Source organism: Podarcis bocagei (genome assembly GCF_964188305.1).
Source record: "Podarcis bocagei genome assembly, chromosome: Z".
Taxonomy (NCBI): domain Eukaryota; kingdom Metazoa; phylum Chordata; class Lepidosauria; order Squamata; family Lacertidae; genus Podarcis; species Podarcis bocagei.
Window position 1 is genome coordinate 5,954,322 of NC_138140.1, and position 19,919 is coordinate 5,974,240.

The 19,919-nt window shown below is 45.1% G+C and overlaps 1 protein-coding gene across 2 annotated transcripts in view; it reads left to right on the plus strand.

Moving 5' to 3' along the window:
- Positions 1-19,919, plus strand: part of BRINP1 (BMP/retinoic acid inducible neural specific 1) — a 121,981-nt gene that overhangs the window by 82,707 nt on the left and 19,355 nt on the right. For both annotated transcript variants that reach the window (XM_081179717.1, XM_081179718.1), the window contains exons 4-5: positions 2,327-2,496; positions 5,833-5,938. In XM_081179717.1, the coding sequence (XP_081035843.1) occupies positions 2,327-2,496; positions 5,833-5,938 (276 nt within the window). The remainder of the gene's footprint in view (positions 1-2,326; positions 2,497-5,832; positions 5,939-19,919) is intronic.

Consider the following 19,919-nt stretch of genomic DNA (forward strand, 5'->3'; position numbering starts at 1 on the left):
CTAACTAAATAATCTAGGACCTTTAAACTATGGGCAGTGGCAGGAGGGGGTATATTGTTATTGTTTGTTACTATGGTATGGTATTTGGGGGGGGTATTGTAAACTGCCCTATGATTTTCAGGTGAAGGGCTTTATAGAAATTTAATAAATAATAATAATATTTATGCTGATGATGATGTCAGTTCTCAAGAGAATGTATGGAGTGCCAACACTGGACATCTTCTGTTTGGGCTGATATGAGCTGAGATAACCCTCCAGTGTTTGATCTGCGGCAGCATCTTTGTGTATGCATGTCATAACTTGATGGTAAGCCTGGTTCTCCTGGTCTTCTGGTGGGGCTCAAACCTAATCAGAAAATCAAGGAATGTAGAAATGTGCGCAGCCATGGTCTTATCCTCTGTTGCCACCTGCTTCACACCTGAGTTCTGGAAACACCCTGAGTCCAGTCCCTGATGTAGACCAATGGACTAAATTAGAGCTTGTGTTAATTGTGTGGATGCAATTAATGTGCTTTTTTCTTTCCTTGTGCAGATAGTGGCTGAAGGGAAGCCTGAGCAACCACGGGACCATGGATGTGTGTGTGTAGAGGGTCATTTTTCAGCCAAAATAAGACTCCCTTAGTAGCTTAGAAGAATCAGTAATAATATGGTCGCAGCATTTAGGCTCATGCTCTAAAAGACATGACAGAAAAGGAAGGGGAGATTGGGAGGGAGAAGGAAAAACAACCACACTAAGGTCTCTTCCAGCCTGTTGCTATTTTCAAGTGGTATTTAATCACAAAATGGGATTTAATCACAAATCCAAGTTGCACAATTATAGGTGATTGGGAGGTCTTGTGCAACAACCATACTTTTCCAAAAGATTAGACTTCTGGGGATAAGGAGAGCCTCTGGAAAATGCACTGAGAAGTGTGCATTTTCATGCAACATCATCCAACCTCCCTGTATACAGATAAGAAAGAAAAGTAATTAAATCGCCAACACCATCTAATCTCCTTGAATGGATGAAAGTTCAATAAACAGGACACCTGGAAGCATCTTAAAACACTAGCTCTTAATTGCAGAAGTCTTCGAATTGTTCTTTAAGTTCCATGGTCATGGCAAATATCACCTCTCTGAGGCTGCTACTTGCATATCAAGGAAACCTCTTTATTGGCAGCAACAAAGGCTTCCCAGAAGCAAAAGTGTGCAACAAGATTAGGGAGGTCTCATTTGCTGCAGCATGTCTGGCCCTCCCAGCCTAATTCTGATCTGTCCCAGTGCCAATCCCTTTGTCCCAGTGCCAGTAAAAGGCCCTGTCCTCTTTTTGTTTCTATAAAAGAAGTAGAAGTAAAGAGAGAATGTGCTAGGTAGTTCCTTGGAATGCATCTGCTTGAGGATGGAGTGGGCAGAGCTGAAAGCTAATTTTCAGGGAATGCCCTGAAGGGAAGATGACTTTGAACACTGCGTCTGCTTAATAAATGAGAAATTAGGACTTAATAATGCAGAAAAAATCTATTAACCCTTCTTGATTACTGTTGCTGGCTCTTTCCAGGGAGGTGATGTGTTGCTCTTTTCCTCCCTTCCTTGAACATATCCACCCATGCTTTTTGCAGGTGAAAATGGGCATGCTCACAATTGTGACACCACTTCTTTCATCCCAGTGACTGCTACTCCATAGTAGCTCTGCGCATGTTGCCTCCCCCCATTTGATTTAGGACCTGATTTGGTGCTTCAGAGCAGCCCTGATCTGACCTGGGATGGTTTGGGGTACACTTGGCATCAGAACTATATGAGGAAATAGGCGTGCATATGTATAACTTAAGTTTGGAAAAAATCTGTGTGTGTGTGTGTGTGTGTGTGTGTGTGTGTGTGTGTGTGTGTTGCCAAGACAACACTCCTAGCCCTAATTGTGCTATTGTTCTGCAGACGCTGTGTCAATGTTGTCAAGCACATATAAATACTAGAAGCCTTTACTTTTTAAAGAGAAGCAGAGATCCTCCATGTGTCCTTCGTCAGGTTTCACAAAATCCCATGCACTTTCCACATCACCCTAGATTCTTCCTAGTGTCCGAAATGATGCTTTCGTTGCTTATGGTTTAAAACAGCATCGATGAAGAGAATGTAAAATGGCAGATTTGCACTGAGATGTGAAGCCTTCCTTATGGTTCTTTTTCATACTTTGGGTGTCGGTGATGTGGTAACACTTTTATACCTTCTCCTTCTCATCACCGTGATTCTTCTCCTTCTCACCAACCTCTTCTTTCTCCTTCCTCCTCCTTTCTTATTCCTCCTCCTTCCTCCCCCTCCTCTCCCTCGCATTCATGCTTTCTTCTTTTCCCTGCTAGGAGAGGAGGCTTTGACCATGTACATGGATAAAAGCCGACTCGATCGAAAGTCGGGCAATGCGTCTCAAAGTGTCGAGTCCCTTCACCAGCTCGCCTCCTCCTATTTCTTGGACCGGGATGGAACTATGAGGCGCCTTCATGAGATCCAGATCTCTACCGGAGCAATCAAGGTATGCCTTTGGTTGCATGTGTTCACTGAGCCTGAGGAAACTGGATTTAAAGAGAGTGAGGGTACTGATGTTGTGATGGAAAGGAACAGCATCACAGCATTTAGGAGGCATTTTGTTGCAGGTAAGGATTGGGGAGAATTTTGATTCAGTTTGTCTTTAAAGCTGAAACTACTTGACTTTCTCTTCCTCAAACGATAAATGATTTTAAACACACATATCCTTTGAGATTCTTTCTTCTCTTAAATTTGTGATGCACTTCCCTAACTAAATAATGTGTGCAAAAAAATGTATTAGCTATTAGAAAGTGTGCATATACATTATAATTTGAATGCAAGGAGAAATGTGCATGATTTTTATTAATTAAATTTATACACCACCCTTTATCCAAAGATCACAGGGCGGTTCACTGTATAGAAACACAAAATATATAAAACAACCGCCGCAGCAGCAACAAAACAAAATCCCCCTCCCAAAAAAAAAACATTTTTAAAGCCATAGATTATTTAATTAGCCAAAGGCTTGGGAGAAGTGGAATATTACATAACTTTAGATGCCAGGTGAGCCCCCCCTAGAGACAGCATTCCACAAAGAGGAAGCCACCACAGAAAAGGCTTGTTCTCATGTTGTCACCCTCTCGTGGAGGAGGCATTAAGAAGAAGGGCTTTAGATAATGTTCAGGGTCCAGGTTAGTACATGTTATGTTGCTGATGAAATGTCATGAGGACTTTTCATATATAAAGAATTGAGAACTGGTGCAGAAATGTAAATAGCTGAACTTGAGATTGGAAAAATGAGAAATTGAGGAAAAGGCTTTATTGTGCATAATAAACAAAAAAGCAGAGTTGACCAATGAAAGTGTTAGGAGGAGGAGGGTGGAAGATGCCCACTCCTTTGGACATAAGGTGTTGCTGCTGCTGGTGGTGATGATGTGTTTGTTCCAAATGCTGTTCTTCCAAAGTGTTGCTGTGCAGCACCAGTTCAAAACATTTGGAAGGAGTAGGTAGGAGTCTTGAGAAGCTCCACCACCACCACAGGCAAGGCAAAAATAAGAATAAGGAAAAAAGGAACTGTTGCCACTATCATCGCCAATTAGAGCACAACACCCATTTTCTTTTCTTTCTCTTTTTAAAGCACTTTGCTTCCTCCTAAAAATCAGCCCCTGCAGACACAGGTGCCCAAACCCACAAAAGTTAAGCCATCAGTTTTCTTCTCAGAAGGAAACAAAGCCTTATGAAGAATGGTTGAGGAGTTGGGTATGTATAGCCTGGAGGAGAGGAGATTGAGAGGGGATATGATAGTCATCTTCAAATACCTAAAGGGCTGTCATGTTGAAGATGGAGTAGGCTTGTCTTCTCTTGCTCCAGAGGGTACAACTCAGACCAATGGATTCAAATGATGAGAAAGGAAATTCTAACTATACATTAGGAAGAACTGGCTGACAGTAAGAGCTGCTCGGCAGTGGAATGGACTACCTCAGAAAATGATGGGCTCTTATTTATTGGAGGTTTTGAAACAGAGGTTGGACGGCCATCTGCCAGGAATTCAGATGTGATGACTGCATTTCAGGGGGTTGGACTAGATGTCACTTGGGGATCCCTGTCACACTTTTAGCCTTTTTTAAAAATGTGCTGGTAATGCATACCCTTGAGTACCCCCAGAAAAAAACCCACTGGCTGTTGCCCATAGGGTATGGAAGAGCAGAAGGCAGGAAGGCCAACAGTTGGTGGAACCAGAGTCACTGATAGGCAGAGCCAAATAATTCACCTTTTGTCCCCATCCTCGTTCTTGCTCAGTTCCACAAGGGATTTAGGGGGACAAGGAGGTGCCACCCTATTTCCCCCCCCCCGGTTTGGTTGTAAGCAGACAGGCAGGCGTGGACTAGTTGGAAGTGCCCTATCTGCCCTAACGAACCAGCCCCGGCAGCTTCTGAGCATGTCAAGTTCAGCTCTAGTCAACACCTCACAAAACCCAACCAGGCAAATCACCACAGAAGCTGCTGAAGCGATAGGAGGTGGAGAGGAGCGTCTTTGCACACACACACAGACAGAGAGAGAGAGGAGCTCACACAATGGTAACTCTTGTTTCTGTCCAGTCTTTTATGCTGCACAATTTAGCTTGGAAGTCTTTTCACAGGCTCTCAGGTGTATCAGCAACAAGAGCTGACAATAGGACTGGACAATACTTTTCCAGATACAGGTGGTCAGGGATGCAGAACAAGGCACGGGAGAGTAGCAGCGGAGGGGCACTGACAAAAGAAGCAGAAATGGGCCTTCAGGCAAAGACCTTTTCAATCTGTGAAAGCAATCTACTGATACTGGATGAATGGAGCAGGGGGGCGGGGAGAAAATAAGTCACATTCCCCAAGCAAAGGTCTAATTAAGCTATTACAGGCTGCAATTCTCCCCTCCCCCCAAAAAAAACCCCCACCACTGGAAGTTACTTTGCAATTTTATTGCATTTATATCCTACCTTTTCTCTGAGAAGTTCAAGGTGGTGCACATGGTTCTCTGCCTTCTCATTTATTCCCCACAACAACCCTGTGAGCATCCCAACCCACACCCAGACCAACCCAGACCTGGACCAACAAGGACAAGTGACTGGGTTTTAATTCTTTGCTGGCAAAGCACTCAGTTACATTGGCTCCCAACATGCAAGTGCTATACAACATTCTCCGCTAGCTAGCTGCCAGGGCACACTTTGAGGGTTCCTCCTCAACAGCTGTTCTGACTAGTCTCATCACTTTAAGCTCCTCCTCAAGTGTGGAAGCAATGGGGAAGAGGAATTCCCCAGGGGATTCTGGAAACATGACCCCCTCATAGAGAAATTCATGGTGTGTAGAAAGTGGACAGGAAAAAAGTTTTCCTCCCTCCCATATAACATGAGCTGAATGAATTTTGTGAAATTTAGGACTCTTAAATGAAAGAACTTCACAGAGGGCAGAGTTAAACTGTGGCATCCTCTCCTACACGTGGCAGTGATAGCCACCAACTTGGAAGGCTTTAAAAGAAGATAAGGCAAATTATTTGAGTAAAAAAAAATTATTGATGGGTACAAGCCACCATGGCAAGGCTCTCCCTTCACAACTGGAGGCACTAAATGCCTCTGAATGCCAGTTTCTTAGAATCACAAATGCGGAGACAACACTTGCCCTCAAGTAATGCATGAGGACTTCCATTAGGTATGCATTTGGCCATCATGAGAACAGAGTGGTAGACCGTATGGGCCTTCTGTTTTGATCCAACAGGCTCTACTTACATAGCATTCCCTAGTCTTTACATACTGTTGGCAAAGGAAATGATTTTGCTTGCTTTCTTTTTAAAATCTCTGCTGCTTTAGGTAACCGAAACACGGACAGGCCCATTGGGCTGTAACAGTTACGACAATCTGGACTCTGTGAGTTCTGTCCTTCTGCAAAGCGCTGAGAGCAAACTCCACTTACAAGGTAAGGGAAGAAAGGAGTTGGACTTACTGGCGTCAGTTCCTCTGACCTCCATTCCATTCTCTCTCTGGGATGTTCCATGACCTTTTCCTGAAGTTTTGTAGCATTGATTGAAAATTCCCCACCCTGAATTCACTGCCCTGTTCACATGGAGTAAAAGGGCAATTTCAGTGATATTTTTGCAGGTATTCACCACATTTTTCAGGGGGGCCTCAGGTGGAAAAGCTGTGATTTTGTTTGTTTGTTTCTTTTTTAAAACTTTGACTGCATATACCCTATACATTTAAGGCACCCCTTTAAAAAAAAGTTCACCAGAACTGTAATTTGCCAAGGGTGCTGGGAATTGTGGCCCACGCATTCTGTGAACCCAAATAATCTGAACTAGGAACCTTTAAGCCCAGCCATATTCTGTTTTTTCTTCTCTCTTTTTTTTGCTGATGCGTGTTTCTGGTCCTTGTGATAATATAAGGAAAGTTATGGATGGAATCACTCTCCTCGGTGGTCAATGAATGCAAAGGCAGTGGGACAACTGACACCTAACATGATCTTAGTTTGAAATGTTCGGTTTAGGGTGCAATCCAAACTATCTTTGTGCTGGGCTTGGTTGGTGGTGGTGGATTGGGCCAAGGTGCCCTTCCATCCATTTCTGCTGACCTCTGTCTTTGAAATGATGCCACCATCACTTCACTAATGTGGAGCTCCTCCTTCCACCTGCCTAACATGTAGGCCGATGGAAGGGCCACTGGCTGGTTCCCCAGCAGCAAGAGTCCATGGAAACTCTTGAAACAGAGCATTCTGGCAAGGGGTTGAACAAACTCAAGATCCACTAGATTCTGAGCTAACCCCATTGACATAAGATGGTGGCCTTTATGTGCAGTGATCTGCCTGCCCTGCTTTGCCCTGGAGTCAAAGCCAGCATTGCCAATGGTCAGGGATGATGGGATTTTGCATCCAACAACCTGGAGGGTACAGGTTCTCTGTCCTGGACTATAATAATGACAACATTCCCAGCCAAAGGTTCCAGCCAGAAGCATCTGAAGTTTGGTGATATCCAGTGTGGGGTTTTATATCCGAGGGTACTCTCTGCAAAATAAATTAACTGAGCCTGGTTGACTCAGTCAATGAGATTAAGGGGAGGGTGTGTGAAAAAACAACACTGAAGCATTCAGTGAGGATGGTGGTGATTTAAAGTCAGGAGTGGGGCTCCTGTGGACTTCCAGCTGTTGTTGGGTTCCATCTCCTTTCAACCCCAGCAAGCATAGCTAAAAGCTCAGGATTATGGGGACTGTAGCCCAACTCTGATGTCATCTTCCAATTGTGACCACAGATACACTGAAGCACAGATTGGCTAAAGCCTGAATGAATCTACTATAAAAGATCCCTTGCCAATGGTTGCCACCCCTCCACATATGTTAGAGCTGAGAAGGCATTCTGTTTGAGATCCTGGGAGACTATTGCTCCTCAGAGTAGCAGGAGAAAGGGATGCAGCTCAGTGGTTTACATGCAGAATGTTTCAGGTGAAAGAACAGGTAGGGCTTGAAGAGATCCCTGCCTGCAGTCCTGAAGAGCTACTGTCAGTCAGTCTAAACAAGACTGACTCCCCGTAGTACTACTGCATGGCAACTCCCATCATCTCTGGCCATTAAACTCCCAGTATACCCGAAGGAGCGTCTCCACCCGCATCATTCTGCCCAGACACTGAGGACCAGCACCAAGGGCCTTCTGGCGGTTCCCTCATTGTGAGAAGCAAAGCTACAGGGAACCAGGCAGAGAGCCTTCTCGGTAGTGGTGCCTGCCCTGTGGAACGCGCTGCCATCAGTTGTCAAAGAGATAAACAACTACCTGACATTTAGAAGACATCTGAAGGCAGCCCTGTTCAGGGAAGTTTTTAATGTGTGACATTTTAATGTATTTTTAATCTTTGTTGGAAGCCGCCCAGAGTGGCTGGGGAAACCCAGCTAGATGGGTGAGATACAAATAATAAATTACTGTTATTATTGTTATTATGTTGACTGGGGATGATGGGAGCTGGAGCCCAACAACATATAGAGGATACTATGTGGGCTACCCTAAGTGTGGACTGGTCTAGATAGATCCTACCCTTGCTAGCAATTTCCTATGTCCCTACAGCTGTGCTAGATTGACCAACGGGGTGTCATTCTGGTTGTGATGGTCCTTTCTCTTCTTTGCCTCCTCCTTACAGACTCTTGCAACTCAGGACAGTAAGTGGTATCTTGGAGACGTTGCTCTTTCCCTTAAACTGTCCTTCAAGCCACAACAGATTACTGATTCGTGACAGTGGTTTGTGCTTGGCTGCTAATCAGATCAGAGGAGACACATTACCTGTGGCCCTGTAAATAATGCTTAATGAGCTCTTGCAAAGCAGCTGGAGAAGAAAGTCAAAGATCTTAGCTAATTATTCTGAGAGCCACCTCCTTGATTGTAGTGGGGGAGAGAGAGGGAAGAGGAGGGTAAGGCTAAAGCGTAGTTTTAAAGGTCACAGATATATTGTAAGGCACCCATCCTATTCTCCTGGCTAAGTAACCTCTGCTAGTCTTGCTCATACGACGCTATCTGATAACTGAGTTACACCACTGGCCCGTCTTGACTAGTGCTGCTAACAATGACATTCTGAAACCTTTTTCAGTCCTGATGCCTTAACCTGGAGTTTGACATGGGATCTTTGTCATGTTAAGCACACTCTTCCCCCCTCACTCCCAACATTGTCTGCTAGTGTCTTTGCACAGCATTGAATTAAACTGTGTAGTTCACTTCTTCAAGACGTAGTGATGGCTACCAATGTTGTTGTTGATGATGATTTCAACAATTTATATACTACTTAATCATAGTAATCTCCAATAGGATTCAACAAATTCATGTAGGATAAGGCTATCAGTTTCTACTAGCCATGGTGGTTTATGTTCTGCCTCCACTGTTGGAGGCAGCATGCCTCTGAGTAACAGTTCCTGAGAAACACAAATGAGGGAGGGGGGTTGTTGCATTTGGGTTCTGTTTGTATGCTTCCGGGAGGAATCTGTTTGGCCGTTATCATAAAAGAATGTTGGAGTAGATGGGCCTTTGTTCTGACCCTGTAGAGGTCTTCTTATGCTCCCTTTCTGTTCTGTGTTGCAGTGGCTCCTTGGTGATCTTTGGCAATGGCCTTTCCCAACCCATCTCTGCTCCTGAGATCCTTAGCTGGAGATGCTAGCCCTCCCACTTTTGAATGTAGGGAGGGAGATTAGACTCTTGGGCAATTCTCTTAACTCAAAAACTTCCCATCTTGCTCATCAAGGGAAAGGATTGTAGCTTAGTCATCTTTGTGATATCTTAGTTTTCTATGTGCAGGTAGGTTATAAACTGAGGGAAAATTTAAATGAAGATGAAAAAGTTAAAAAGAGTCCTGTGGAATCAGACCAATTTCAAGTAGGAAGAAACTGTGTATCCCCAGATGTTGTTAGACTACACTTTCACTCATCCCAGCCATTAGCTTGGTCTGGCTGGAGTTGCTGTCCACTAGCATCTGAAATCATAACTGTAGTGGTTGCAATCATGGCAGTTAGCCATAGCAAGTATGTTAAGAGTAAAGAGAGGATGAATGATAGTATGAATGACTACAGCAGCAACCCACTCAGCCCTTGTTTGGATTACACTGTGAATCAAGACTGCCAGTTTGGATTCCTTTTGTTACTACTAAAGAGCAATGTGGTCGTATGATACCATCAATTGGGTTGTCAGGTTTCAGGGTTAGATCTGAAGGCTTGACCTTCTCTGGGTCTCAGTGGGGAACAGTTAGATTTCATGGTGATGATGTGTTTGAATCAAATGGGACAGTTTTTGTTGGGCTTCGGAGTATTTGCCATTCTTCACACCCTCCAGTCCATCCAGAGACACCAAACTCACAGCTTGTTGTTGTTGTTGTTTAGTCGTTTAGTCGTGTCCGACTCTTCATGACCCCATGGACCAGAGCACGCCAGGCACTCCTATCTTCCACTACCTCCCACAGTTTGGTCAGACTCATGTTTGCAGCTTCAAGAACACTGTCCAACCATCTCGTCCTCTGTCGTCCCCTTCTCCTTGTGCCCTCCATATTTCCCAGCATCAGGGTCTTTTCCAGGGAGTCTTCTCTTCTCATGAGGTGGCCAAAGTATTGGAGCCTCAGCTTCACGATCTGTCCTTCCAGTGAGCACTCAGGGCTGATTTCCTTAAGAATGGATACGTTTGTTCTTCTTGCAGTCCATGGGACTCTCAAGAGTCTCCTCCAGCACCATAATTCAAAAGCATCAATTCTTCGGCGATCAGCCTTCTTTATGGTCCAGCTCTCACTTCCATACATCACTACTGGGAAAACCATGGCTTTAACTACACGGACCTTTGTTGGTAAGGTGATGTCTCTGCTTTTAATGATCCTGTCTAGGTTTGCCATCGCCTTGTCCCAAGGAGCAGGTGTCTTTTAATTTTGTGACTGGTGTCACCATCTGCAGTGATCATGGAGCCCAAGAAAGTAAAATCTCTCACTGCCTCCATTTCTTCCCCTTCTATTTGCCAGGAGGTGATGGGCCCAGTGGCCATGATCTTTGTTTTTTTGATGTTAAGTTTCAGACCATATTTTGCGCTCTCCTCTTTCACCTTCATTAAAAGGTTATTTAATTCCTCCTCACTTTCTGCCATCAAGGTTATGTCATCTGCATATCTGAGGTTGTTGATATTTCTTCCGGCAATCTTAATTCCGTCTTGGGATTCATCCAGCCCAGCCTTTCGCATAATGAATTCTGCATATAAGTTAAATAAGCAGGGAGACAATATACAGCCTTGTCATACTTCTTTCCCAATTTTGAACCAATCAGTTGTTCCATATCCACTTCTAACTGTAGCTTCTTGTCCCACATAGAGATTTCTCAGGAGACAGATGAGGTGATCAGGCACTCCCATTTCTTTAAGAATTTACCATAGTTTGCTGTGGTTGACACAGACAAAGGCTTTTGCATAGTCAATGAAGCAGAAGTAGATGTCTTTCTGGAACTCTCTAGCTTTCTCCATAATCCAGCGCATGTTTGCAATTTGATCTCTGGTTCCTCTGCCTCTTCTAAATCCAGCTTGCACTTCTGGGAGTTCTCGGTCCACATACTGCTTAAGCCTGCCTTGTAGAATTTTAAGCATAACCTTGCTAGTGTGTGAAATGAGTGCAATTATGCGGTAGTTGGAGCATTCTTTGGCACTTCCCTTCTTTGGGATTGGGATGTAGACTGATCTTCTCCAATCCTCTGGCCACTGCTGAGTTTTCAAAATTTGCTGGCATATTCAGTGTAGCACCTTAACAGCATCATCTTTTAAAATTTTAAATAGTTCAGCTGGAATATCATCACTTCCACTGGCCTTGTTATTAGCAGTGCTTTCTAAGGCCCATTTGACTTCACTCTCCAGGATGTCTGGCTCAAGGTCAGCAACCACACTACCTTGGGTATACGAGACATCTATTTCTTTCTGGTATAGTTCCTCTGTGTATTCTTGCCACCTCTTCTTGATGTCTTCTGCTTCTGTTAGGTCCTTTCCACTTTTGTCTTTTATTATGGTAATCTTTGTACGAAATGTTCCTTTCATATCTCCAATTTTCTTGAACAGATCTCTGGTTTTTCCCATTCTATTGTTTTCCTCTATTTCTTTGCATTGCTTGTTTAAGAAGGCCTTCTTGTCTTTCCTTGCTATTTTTTGGAAATCTGCATTCAATTTCCTGTATCTTTCACTATCTCCCTCACATTTTGCTTGCCTTCTCTCTCCCGCTATTTGTAAGGCCTCGTTGGACAGCCACTTTGCTTTCTTGCATTTCCTTTTCATTGGGATGGTTTTAGTTGCTGCCTCTTGTATAATGTTATGAGCATCCATAGTTCTTCAGGCACTCTGTCCACCAAATCTAAATCCTTAAACCTGTTCCTCACTTCCACTGTGTATTCATAAGGGATTTGACTTAGATTGTATCTTACCGGCCCAGTGGTTTTTCCTACTTCCTTCAGTTTAAGCTTGAATTTTGCTATAAGAAGCTGATGATGTGAGCCACAGTCAGCTCCAGCTCTTGTTTTTGCTGACTGTATAGAGCTTCTCCATCTTTGGCTGCAGAGAATATAATCAATCTGATTTCGATGCTGCCCATCTGGTGATGTCCATGTGTAGAGTCGTCTCTTGTGTTGTTGGAAAAGAGTGTTTGTGATGACCAGCTTGTTCTCTTGGCAGAACTCTATTAGCCTTTGCCCTGCTTCGTTTTGAACTCCAAGGCCAAACTTGCCAGTTGTTCCTTTTACCTCTTGACTCCCTACTTCAGCATTCCATTCCCCTATAATGAGAAGAACATCCTTCTTTGGTGTCATTTCTATAAGGTGTTGTAAGTCTTCATAGAATTGGTCAATTTCCGTTTCTTCAGCACCAGTGGTTGGTGCATAAACTTGGATTACTGTGATGTTAAAAGGTCTGCCTTGGATTCGTATCGAGATCATTCTATCATTTTTGAGATTGTATCCCAGTACAGCTTTTGCCACTCTTTTGTTGACTATGAAGGCCACTCCATTTCTTTTACGGGATTCTTGCCCACAATAGTAGATGTGATGGTCATCCGAACTGAATTTGCCCATTCCCGTCCATTTTAGTTCACTGATGCCCAGGATGTCAATATTTATTCTTGCCATCTCATTTTTGACCACATCCAACTTACCAAGGTTCATGGTTCTTACATTCCAGGTTCCTATGCAGTATTTTTCTTTACAGCATTGGACTTTCCTTTTGCTTCCAGGCATATCCGCAACTGAGCGTCCTTTCGGCTTTGGCCCAGCCGCTTCATCAGCTCTGAATCTACTTGTACTTGTCCTCCGCTCTTCCTCAGTAGCATGTTGGATGCCTTCTGACCTGAGGGGCCCATCTTCCAGCGTCATAACTTTTATATGCCTGTTGTCTTTGTCCATGGAGTTTTCTTGGCAGGGATACTAGAGTGGATTGCCGGTTCCTGCTCCAGGTGGAGCACGTTTGGTCAAAACTCTCCACTATGACCTGTCTATCTTGGGTGGCCCTGCACGGCATAGCTCATAGCTTCTCTGAGTTATTCAAGCCCCTTCGCCACGGCAAGGCAGTGATCCATGAAGGGGAACTCACAGCTTAAATTCTAGCAAAATTGGGTTGAAGCAATGGCACTTGCTAGAAGGGCAATGTTCTGTCCTGAGGAGCAGAGTCACCTCTTTTAGGGTAAAGTCAAGATAGATTAGGCAGGATTACAAAAGGCCCCAAACCCTGGCCTTTCAGGATCCTGAACAAATCACTGGCACATGCTGGCTAGGAACTCGCCGAAGGACAGTTAGGCCTTATAAAGGTTAGCTGGTCTTGACCTGATGTTAACCCTGCCCTTGTTGTTTCTCAAAGGGTCATTGCCTGATTCTGTAGCAGCTGCCTCTGATAGCTGAGGTCTGGATTGTTAAAATGCTTTCTGGATTGTAGGATTTTGGCAAAGTTTTGCCCTCTAGCCTGGAAGCTCCTGGAGTGGGGGGGGGCAGACAATAGCTCCCCACATGATTCATCCTTTCCTTCTGAGTCTTCTTTGAGCCTGGGGGGGGGGGGGTTGAAACTAGAGTGCATGGCACCCAGGTGCCACTATTGTTGTTGTTTAGTCATTTAGTCGTGTCTGACTCTTTGTGACCCCGTGGACCAGAGCATGCCAGGCACTCCTGTCTTCCACTGCCTCCCGCAGTTTGGTCAAACTCATGTTGGTAGCTTCGGAAACACTGTCCAACCATCTCATCCTCTGTCATCCCCTTCTCCTTGTGCCCTCCATCTTTCCTAACACCAGGGTCTTTTTCAGGGAGTCTTCTCTTCTCATGAGGTGGCCAAAGTATTGAAGCCTCAGCTTCAGGATCTGTCCTTCCAGTGAGCACTCAGGGCTGATTTCCTTCAGAATGTATAGGTATGATCTTCTTGCAGTCCATGGGACTCTCAAGAGTCTCCTCCAGCACCATAATTCAAAAGCATCAATCCTTCAGCGATCAGCCTTCTTTATGGTACAGCTCTCACTTCCATACATCACTACTGGGGAAACCATAGCTTTAACTATATGGACCTTTGTCGGCAAGGTGATGTCTCTGCTTTTTAAGATGTTGTCTAGGTTTGTCATTGCTTTTCTCCCAAGAAGCAGGTGTCTTTTAATTTCGTGACTGCTGTCACCATCTGCAGTGATTATGGAGCCCAAGAAAGTAAAATCTCTCACTGCCTCCATTTCTTCCCCTTCTATTTAGCAGGAGGTGATGGGACCAGTGGCCATGATCTTAGGGATTTTTTTATGTTGAGCTTCAGACCATATTTTGCACTCTCCTCTTTCACCCACGTTAAAAGGTTATTTAATTCCCCCTATTAGGTGCTGCTGAAATCCTTCCTGACACAACCAAGATCCTAATGTACCCTAATCTACTACGTCCCAGACCCTGCCCCCATGACTCAAAGTCTCAGCTGAATCTGTGGGAACATTTGGAATAACAGAAACTCTTTGGGCATTCTATAGTATATTACAGGTTTCATTAACCAGCTTGAGGACTGCCTCTTCCTTTATGCTCCTGTTGCATAATGCCAAATGCTACAAAGAAGATACTACACTTGATCTTAGCCAAAAGGCCGAGAAGCCTTTTATTGGAACTCTGAACAAGGCAAAAAGCTATTATCATTCGGAGACTTTATGATATCGAATTACAACAAGAAGGCACCCTACTCCCGGAGACGTATAGATGTTTAAAAGCTTGGCCTAATTTTGCAGCTGCCCCTTACTTAACTAACATCACTAACGAAGCCTATAGATGGGCTTTCTCTAGAGCCCGCTTTGAGACAATGCCCTCAGCAGTGCTGTACGGCAAATTCACGCGGGTTCCAATGCATGCGCGTCTCTGCTCTTGTATGTCTAATAAGGTAGAATCTGTCACACACATTCTTCTATTTTGCAAATTTTATAGTGAAGAACAGGTTCAACTTATTTTACCGCTTCTATCAAAATTTATACCCCTTCAATATTATTTGGAATCCTCCCCTGAAATTCTTCGAAAATACCTCCTGGAAGATTCCTCAAGCTCAATATCATATGAGGTGGCTAAATTTTGCACTTTAGTAATTAGGAAGTGTAAATCTCTTCTGTTGAATGGCACACTGCGAAGTTCCCTTGTGTAACCTTTTTTCTTTTCTGAGGTTGTTGCTGATTTCTTGTTGTCTGATCTTGTGGTGTTTGGTGTCACTGGCTTTGGCCGCAATAAAACTTGAAAACTTGAACTTGAACTTGGCTACAAAGAAGAGATTTTGTCCATGTTTTAAAGGCAGTGGTATTGTTCTTGTACAATAAGCATTAGTATTATTACATTTATATCCCGCCATTCCTCCAAGGAAATCAGGGTTGTACACATGGTTCTCCCACTCCCCATTTTATTCTTTGTAACAATCCTGTGAGGTAAGTTAGGCTGAGAGATGGTGACTGGTTTGAGGTTACCCAGGGAGCTTCATGGCTAAGTGCAGATTTGAACCCTGCTCTTCCAGGTCTTAGTCCAGCACTCTAACCATTGTACCAGTGTCTTCCATCAGCCCTAACTCCCATCAGCCCCAGCCAGAATGGCAAATGGTCAGTTAGAGTCCAGAGACATTGGGTGGATAGCATGCTGGCTCACCCTGTTATGCTGCTTCCTTGAGGTGCCTTTCTAAGCTAACTTGCCTAGTGCTGTTTTGCTGATGCTGAATCTATAAGTCCTCAAAATGTTTAGGGGGGAGTAGGGAAGGAGGGAGATGGGGGGGGGAGAGAAGAGATGGAAGCTACTTAAGGATTATAACTCCCAGCTCAATTCAGTATGATCTGCAGGTGCTAGACATGTCCTTTTCTTGTGAGGAAAAAAGGAAAAAGATCGTGACCTGAATCTGCTGCCACGGCCCTCCCCTTTCCTGCTGTGTCCCATATATCATTCCTATTGACTGCAGTGCTATGTTTATCCTCTCTGACAGCTGCCACTGCTCCCCTCTTGCTTGAAAATTGGGTCAGACAAAACTGGGTGATTCACTGCCATTGGGCAAGGAGTTCTAATCTGGACAGGCAGCCCAGAAGAGAGTGGCCTGTTTTCTATGAATCATTATGACCAATATGAACAAGCAGGTCATGCAACAAAATGTTGCAGCATTTTCTCACCTCCTTATCAGAGTGCTTCTGTTCAGGGTTCCAACCAGCTAGCCACAGATTCTCCAGTCTGAAGATCTTGTTGTTGTCTATAACTTCTTCAAACACTACAGTTAAACCAACTGTGCTGATACCTCCCTCCTGTTCTTTGGTGCCCACATTCCTGGTGGCACTCATCACCAGAACTTGCTATTGGAGAGATCATAATTATCTGCATCTGGCTCTCCGTCTGAAGAGCTCATAGAGCCATCCCATTTTTATCCTCATAACAACCCTGTAAGGTAGGTTTGTGTGAGAAAGTATCACCCCTGGTGCAGTGGTGGCTGGTGTTGGTTGGAACCGCTAGGGTTGGAATTCCTACCTGCTGAATTCTATAGGGGACAACAATGAGACTAAGGGAGAAGAGGCTGTCAGTCAGAGCGACACTCCTACACAGGTTGTTAGGTAGGAAGGCAGGCAGGCGAGAGGGAAGTGCTGGCTGAGGGCAGACTGAGATTGAGAGAGCAGTGCCCCATTTGCCATGTGGCCCAGCCTCTACTGCCTTGCAGTCAGGATTTGAACCTCAGCCTTTCTTATCCTCACTACGTAGCATTTCTGTTCAATTCTACGTACCTCATACACTGCTGAGCATCTGTCAGATTCTGTAGCAGCTAGTAAGACTTAGTCCAGAATTCTTTTTGTATTGGAATGAGTACTATATAAGGCATTTTATTTATGTATTTATTTTAAAATTGTGCTCCTTTCATCCATTTTAACCCTCTTCTTCACTGGCTATTTGTGTCCTGGCTGCACTTACGATAGCCATGGTCCCTATTCTTGTTGGGTGCCCTTTCTGTTCAGTTTTTGCCTACTTTCGTCTTCTTCTTCTTTTCCCCACCCACCCCCACCCAAGATGCTAGATTGAGGGGATGAACTATTGCCCTCACTCTGATTTGGCTTCAGGCAGCATGGAGGCCAAATTATTGCTGGCATGCAGAGGAGCGAGTTGCTCCACTTTGTCCTCGCAGCAACTCTGCAAGACTGAGAAATAATGACTAGCAGCTACACAGAATCATAATGGAGCCAAATCAGACTGAAGGCAAACATGCCTGCTCTTCATCTGGGTAAGATAATGGGGTGCCGAGCAGGAGTTGGACATTTATTTACTAAGTTAAAATCCCACCTTTCCTCTAGAAAACTCAAACTACCCAGTTCTCCCTCTCTCTATTTTATCATTGCAATGACCCTGTGAAAGCAGGTGAGATGGTGAGATGGCGACTGTCCCAAGGCCACTCAGTTAGTTTTCTGGCCAAGTGGGGATTTGATACTGGTTTCCCAGTCCAGCACATTAATCAGTAAGTGGGATAGACACATAAGTCCCATTCACAGCCTGCCTGCCCTCATGAAAATTAACAAAAGGGGAAGTGGGCTGTTCACAGACAGCAAACATGGTTGTGAATTTTGCCTGGCCAGGGGTGGGGTGGATTTCAGCTGAGCCTTTTCCAGTTAAGGTTTTTGCCAACCTCTCTAGGTCACTAAAGTAATGCCTCCCAGGGACAGGACTCAAACTCTAGGATGCACCCACTGTTGATTAAAGCAGAGTCTTGTACCTTTCGCTGCACAGTGAAGGAAAGCAGAAACCAACACCCACAACTGTCCTCTCCTTTTTGACCAGCTCCACCATGTGAATCCTGACTTCTTTCCCCCTCGCCTCTGGTGGGCTGGCAGCTTTAGAAAAGTGCCATGCAGAACCGCAATGGCACAAACAGGATGGGGGACTGACCAGCCCACCTTCTGTATGCCTGTAGTTCACTGGGGCTTATTGGTGTCTCAGACTCATTTTTAATCTGCCAGCCTGAAAACCCCAGACTTTGACGATGAGGCCAGACAAAACTGGGTAAGGGAATTATCATAAAGGATTCACTTTCTGTACTGCTTCCCATGCTGCCAGAAACTGACGTGAGTCTGACAAGCAGAACTGATCAGGTGTGAGGAAACAGCTGGGAATCCTCCTGGAGCATCTGGCTCACAAACAGAAAGCTGCAGAATATGATCTAAAGAGAGCTAATGGAAATATATGTATTGTGTGTGTAGGCCTGCACAAGCCTTGGGCCAGACAGGGGGATTTTGGCTCCACACAGAGACCTTGGAAGCACCACCTTGTATTCTTATTCCTTGACTCACATGGGAGAATGCCTGTTTTCTTCTGCCCTGGAGGGTAGTATTTGAACCCATGGATTCAAGTTACAAAAAAGGAGATGTCGGTGGAACATCAGGAAGAACAGCAAGAGCTGTTAGGGAGTAGAACAGACACCCACAAGAGGTGGTGAACTCTCCTTCCTTCAAAGTTTTAAAGCAGAGGTTGGATGGGCATTTGTCATGGATGCTTTGGTTGAGGTTCCTGCATTTCAGGGGGTTGGACTAGATGACTCTTGGGGTCCCTTCCACTTCTACAATTATGTGCAGTGGCATTGCAGCATTTCCTGGCACCTGGGGTGTGTGCTGGGCAGGGCACAAAGGGCAAATCGAACCCGCTGTGCCAGTTCACCCCTTAACGCTGACACTACCAAGCAGGTATGCACTGGGTGGAGTGTGTAGGGTTCACAGGGCCTGCCACGCCAGCCCATTTCTCGCCACCGGAGCTAAGCAGAGTCGTGCTGCACCACCTGCCTGCCCATGTAGGAGGGAGCCCAGCCAGCCAACGTGGGGGCTGGGGACATGCCGGCCAGGTGGGGCGGAACAGGGATCCCTGTGTGGGAGCGCCTTGTTTGTGTCCTTTCAATGTGCACCTGGGGCTAGTCCCCTCCTAGCCCCAGCCCCATGCCCATGATTCTGTGAGTCTATGGAAACAATGCTGACAAAACCAGGGCATTTTCTTTCACTTCTCCATTCATTCATATGTCAGTGAATGTTGAAAGCAAAGTCCATGAGTGCAGGTGGCATTTTCCCTTCATAGTCGCAGGCTAGTATTTCATCCTCTGCATCAGCAGCGGGGAACCATTTTCAGCCTGAGGGCCACATTCCCTTTTGTGGAGCATGCTAGGATCCCAGGGCATCAGAGGGAAAAGTGGCTGGAGCAACAAATGTTAAGTGTTGCCTTTGTACAGTAAGCTACTTTTTACACACACTCACACCCAACTCTATGTCCTCCATCCAGACAAGCAAGGGGCGTGGTCTGAGCTGGTCTGAGGGCATATTCCAGCCAGGAAAACAAAATACTTGAGGAAGTGTGAAAAGGGGCCAGTGAGGGTTGTGGCCTGGGGAGACTCCTGAGGGCCAGAGGGAGAGGGCAGGCATACCACATTCACCCCCCAAGCAAGAGGTGTTCCTACCCCTCTTAACATTTTTCATCCTGCCCTTCTGCCAAGGAACTCAAGGCATTTTTGCAAAGGTTCTGTTCTAGGGCTCCACACACATGGGAAAATGTGGAAAGTCAGGAGCCCCTGAAACTCACACACGCCTGCAAGGCAGAGGGCTGCTTACTGGGGTCCGGGGAGGTCGTGTGGTGGTTCTTGGATGCTGTGTGACCCTCTTTCTCTCTTCCCAAAGCCTGGTAAGGGAGGAAAACCAGCTGGGTGTACAGGTGAGAAATAAATGAAGAGCATTTACTTATTTTTTACCCCAACCACATAAGGCCGCAAACGTGTAAGTAAAGCAAGTGCCAATTGCGGGCTTACTGTAGTCTGATCCATTCAGAAGTGAACCTTCCTAATTCACACTTTCCAAAACAATATGTGGCGAATGTATAGCAGCCTTAGGAAATGCCTTGATTTTTGACCTTGAGCCAGGCCTTGCAGCCTAACGTCTTCCATTGCTAGCATTGCTATACAGAGTGGACAG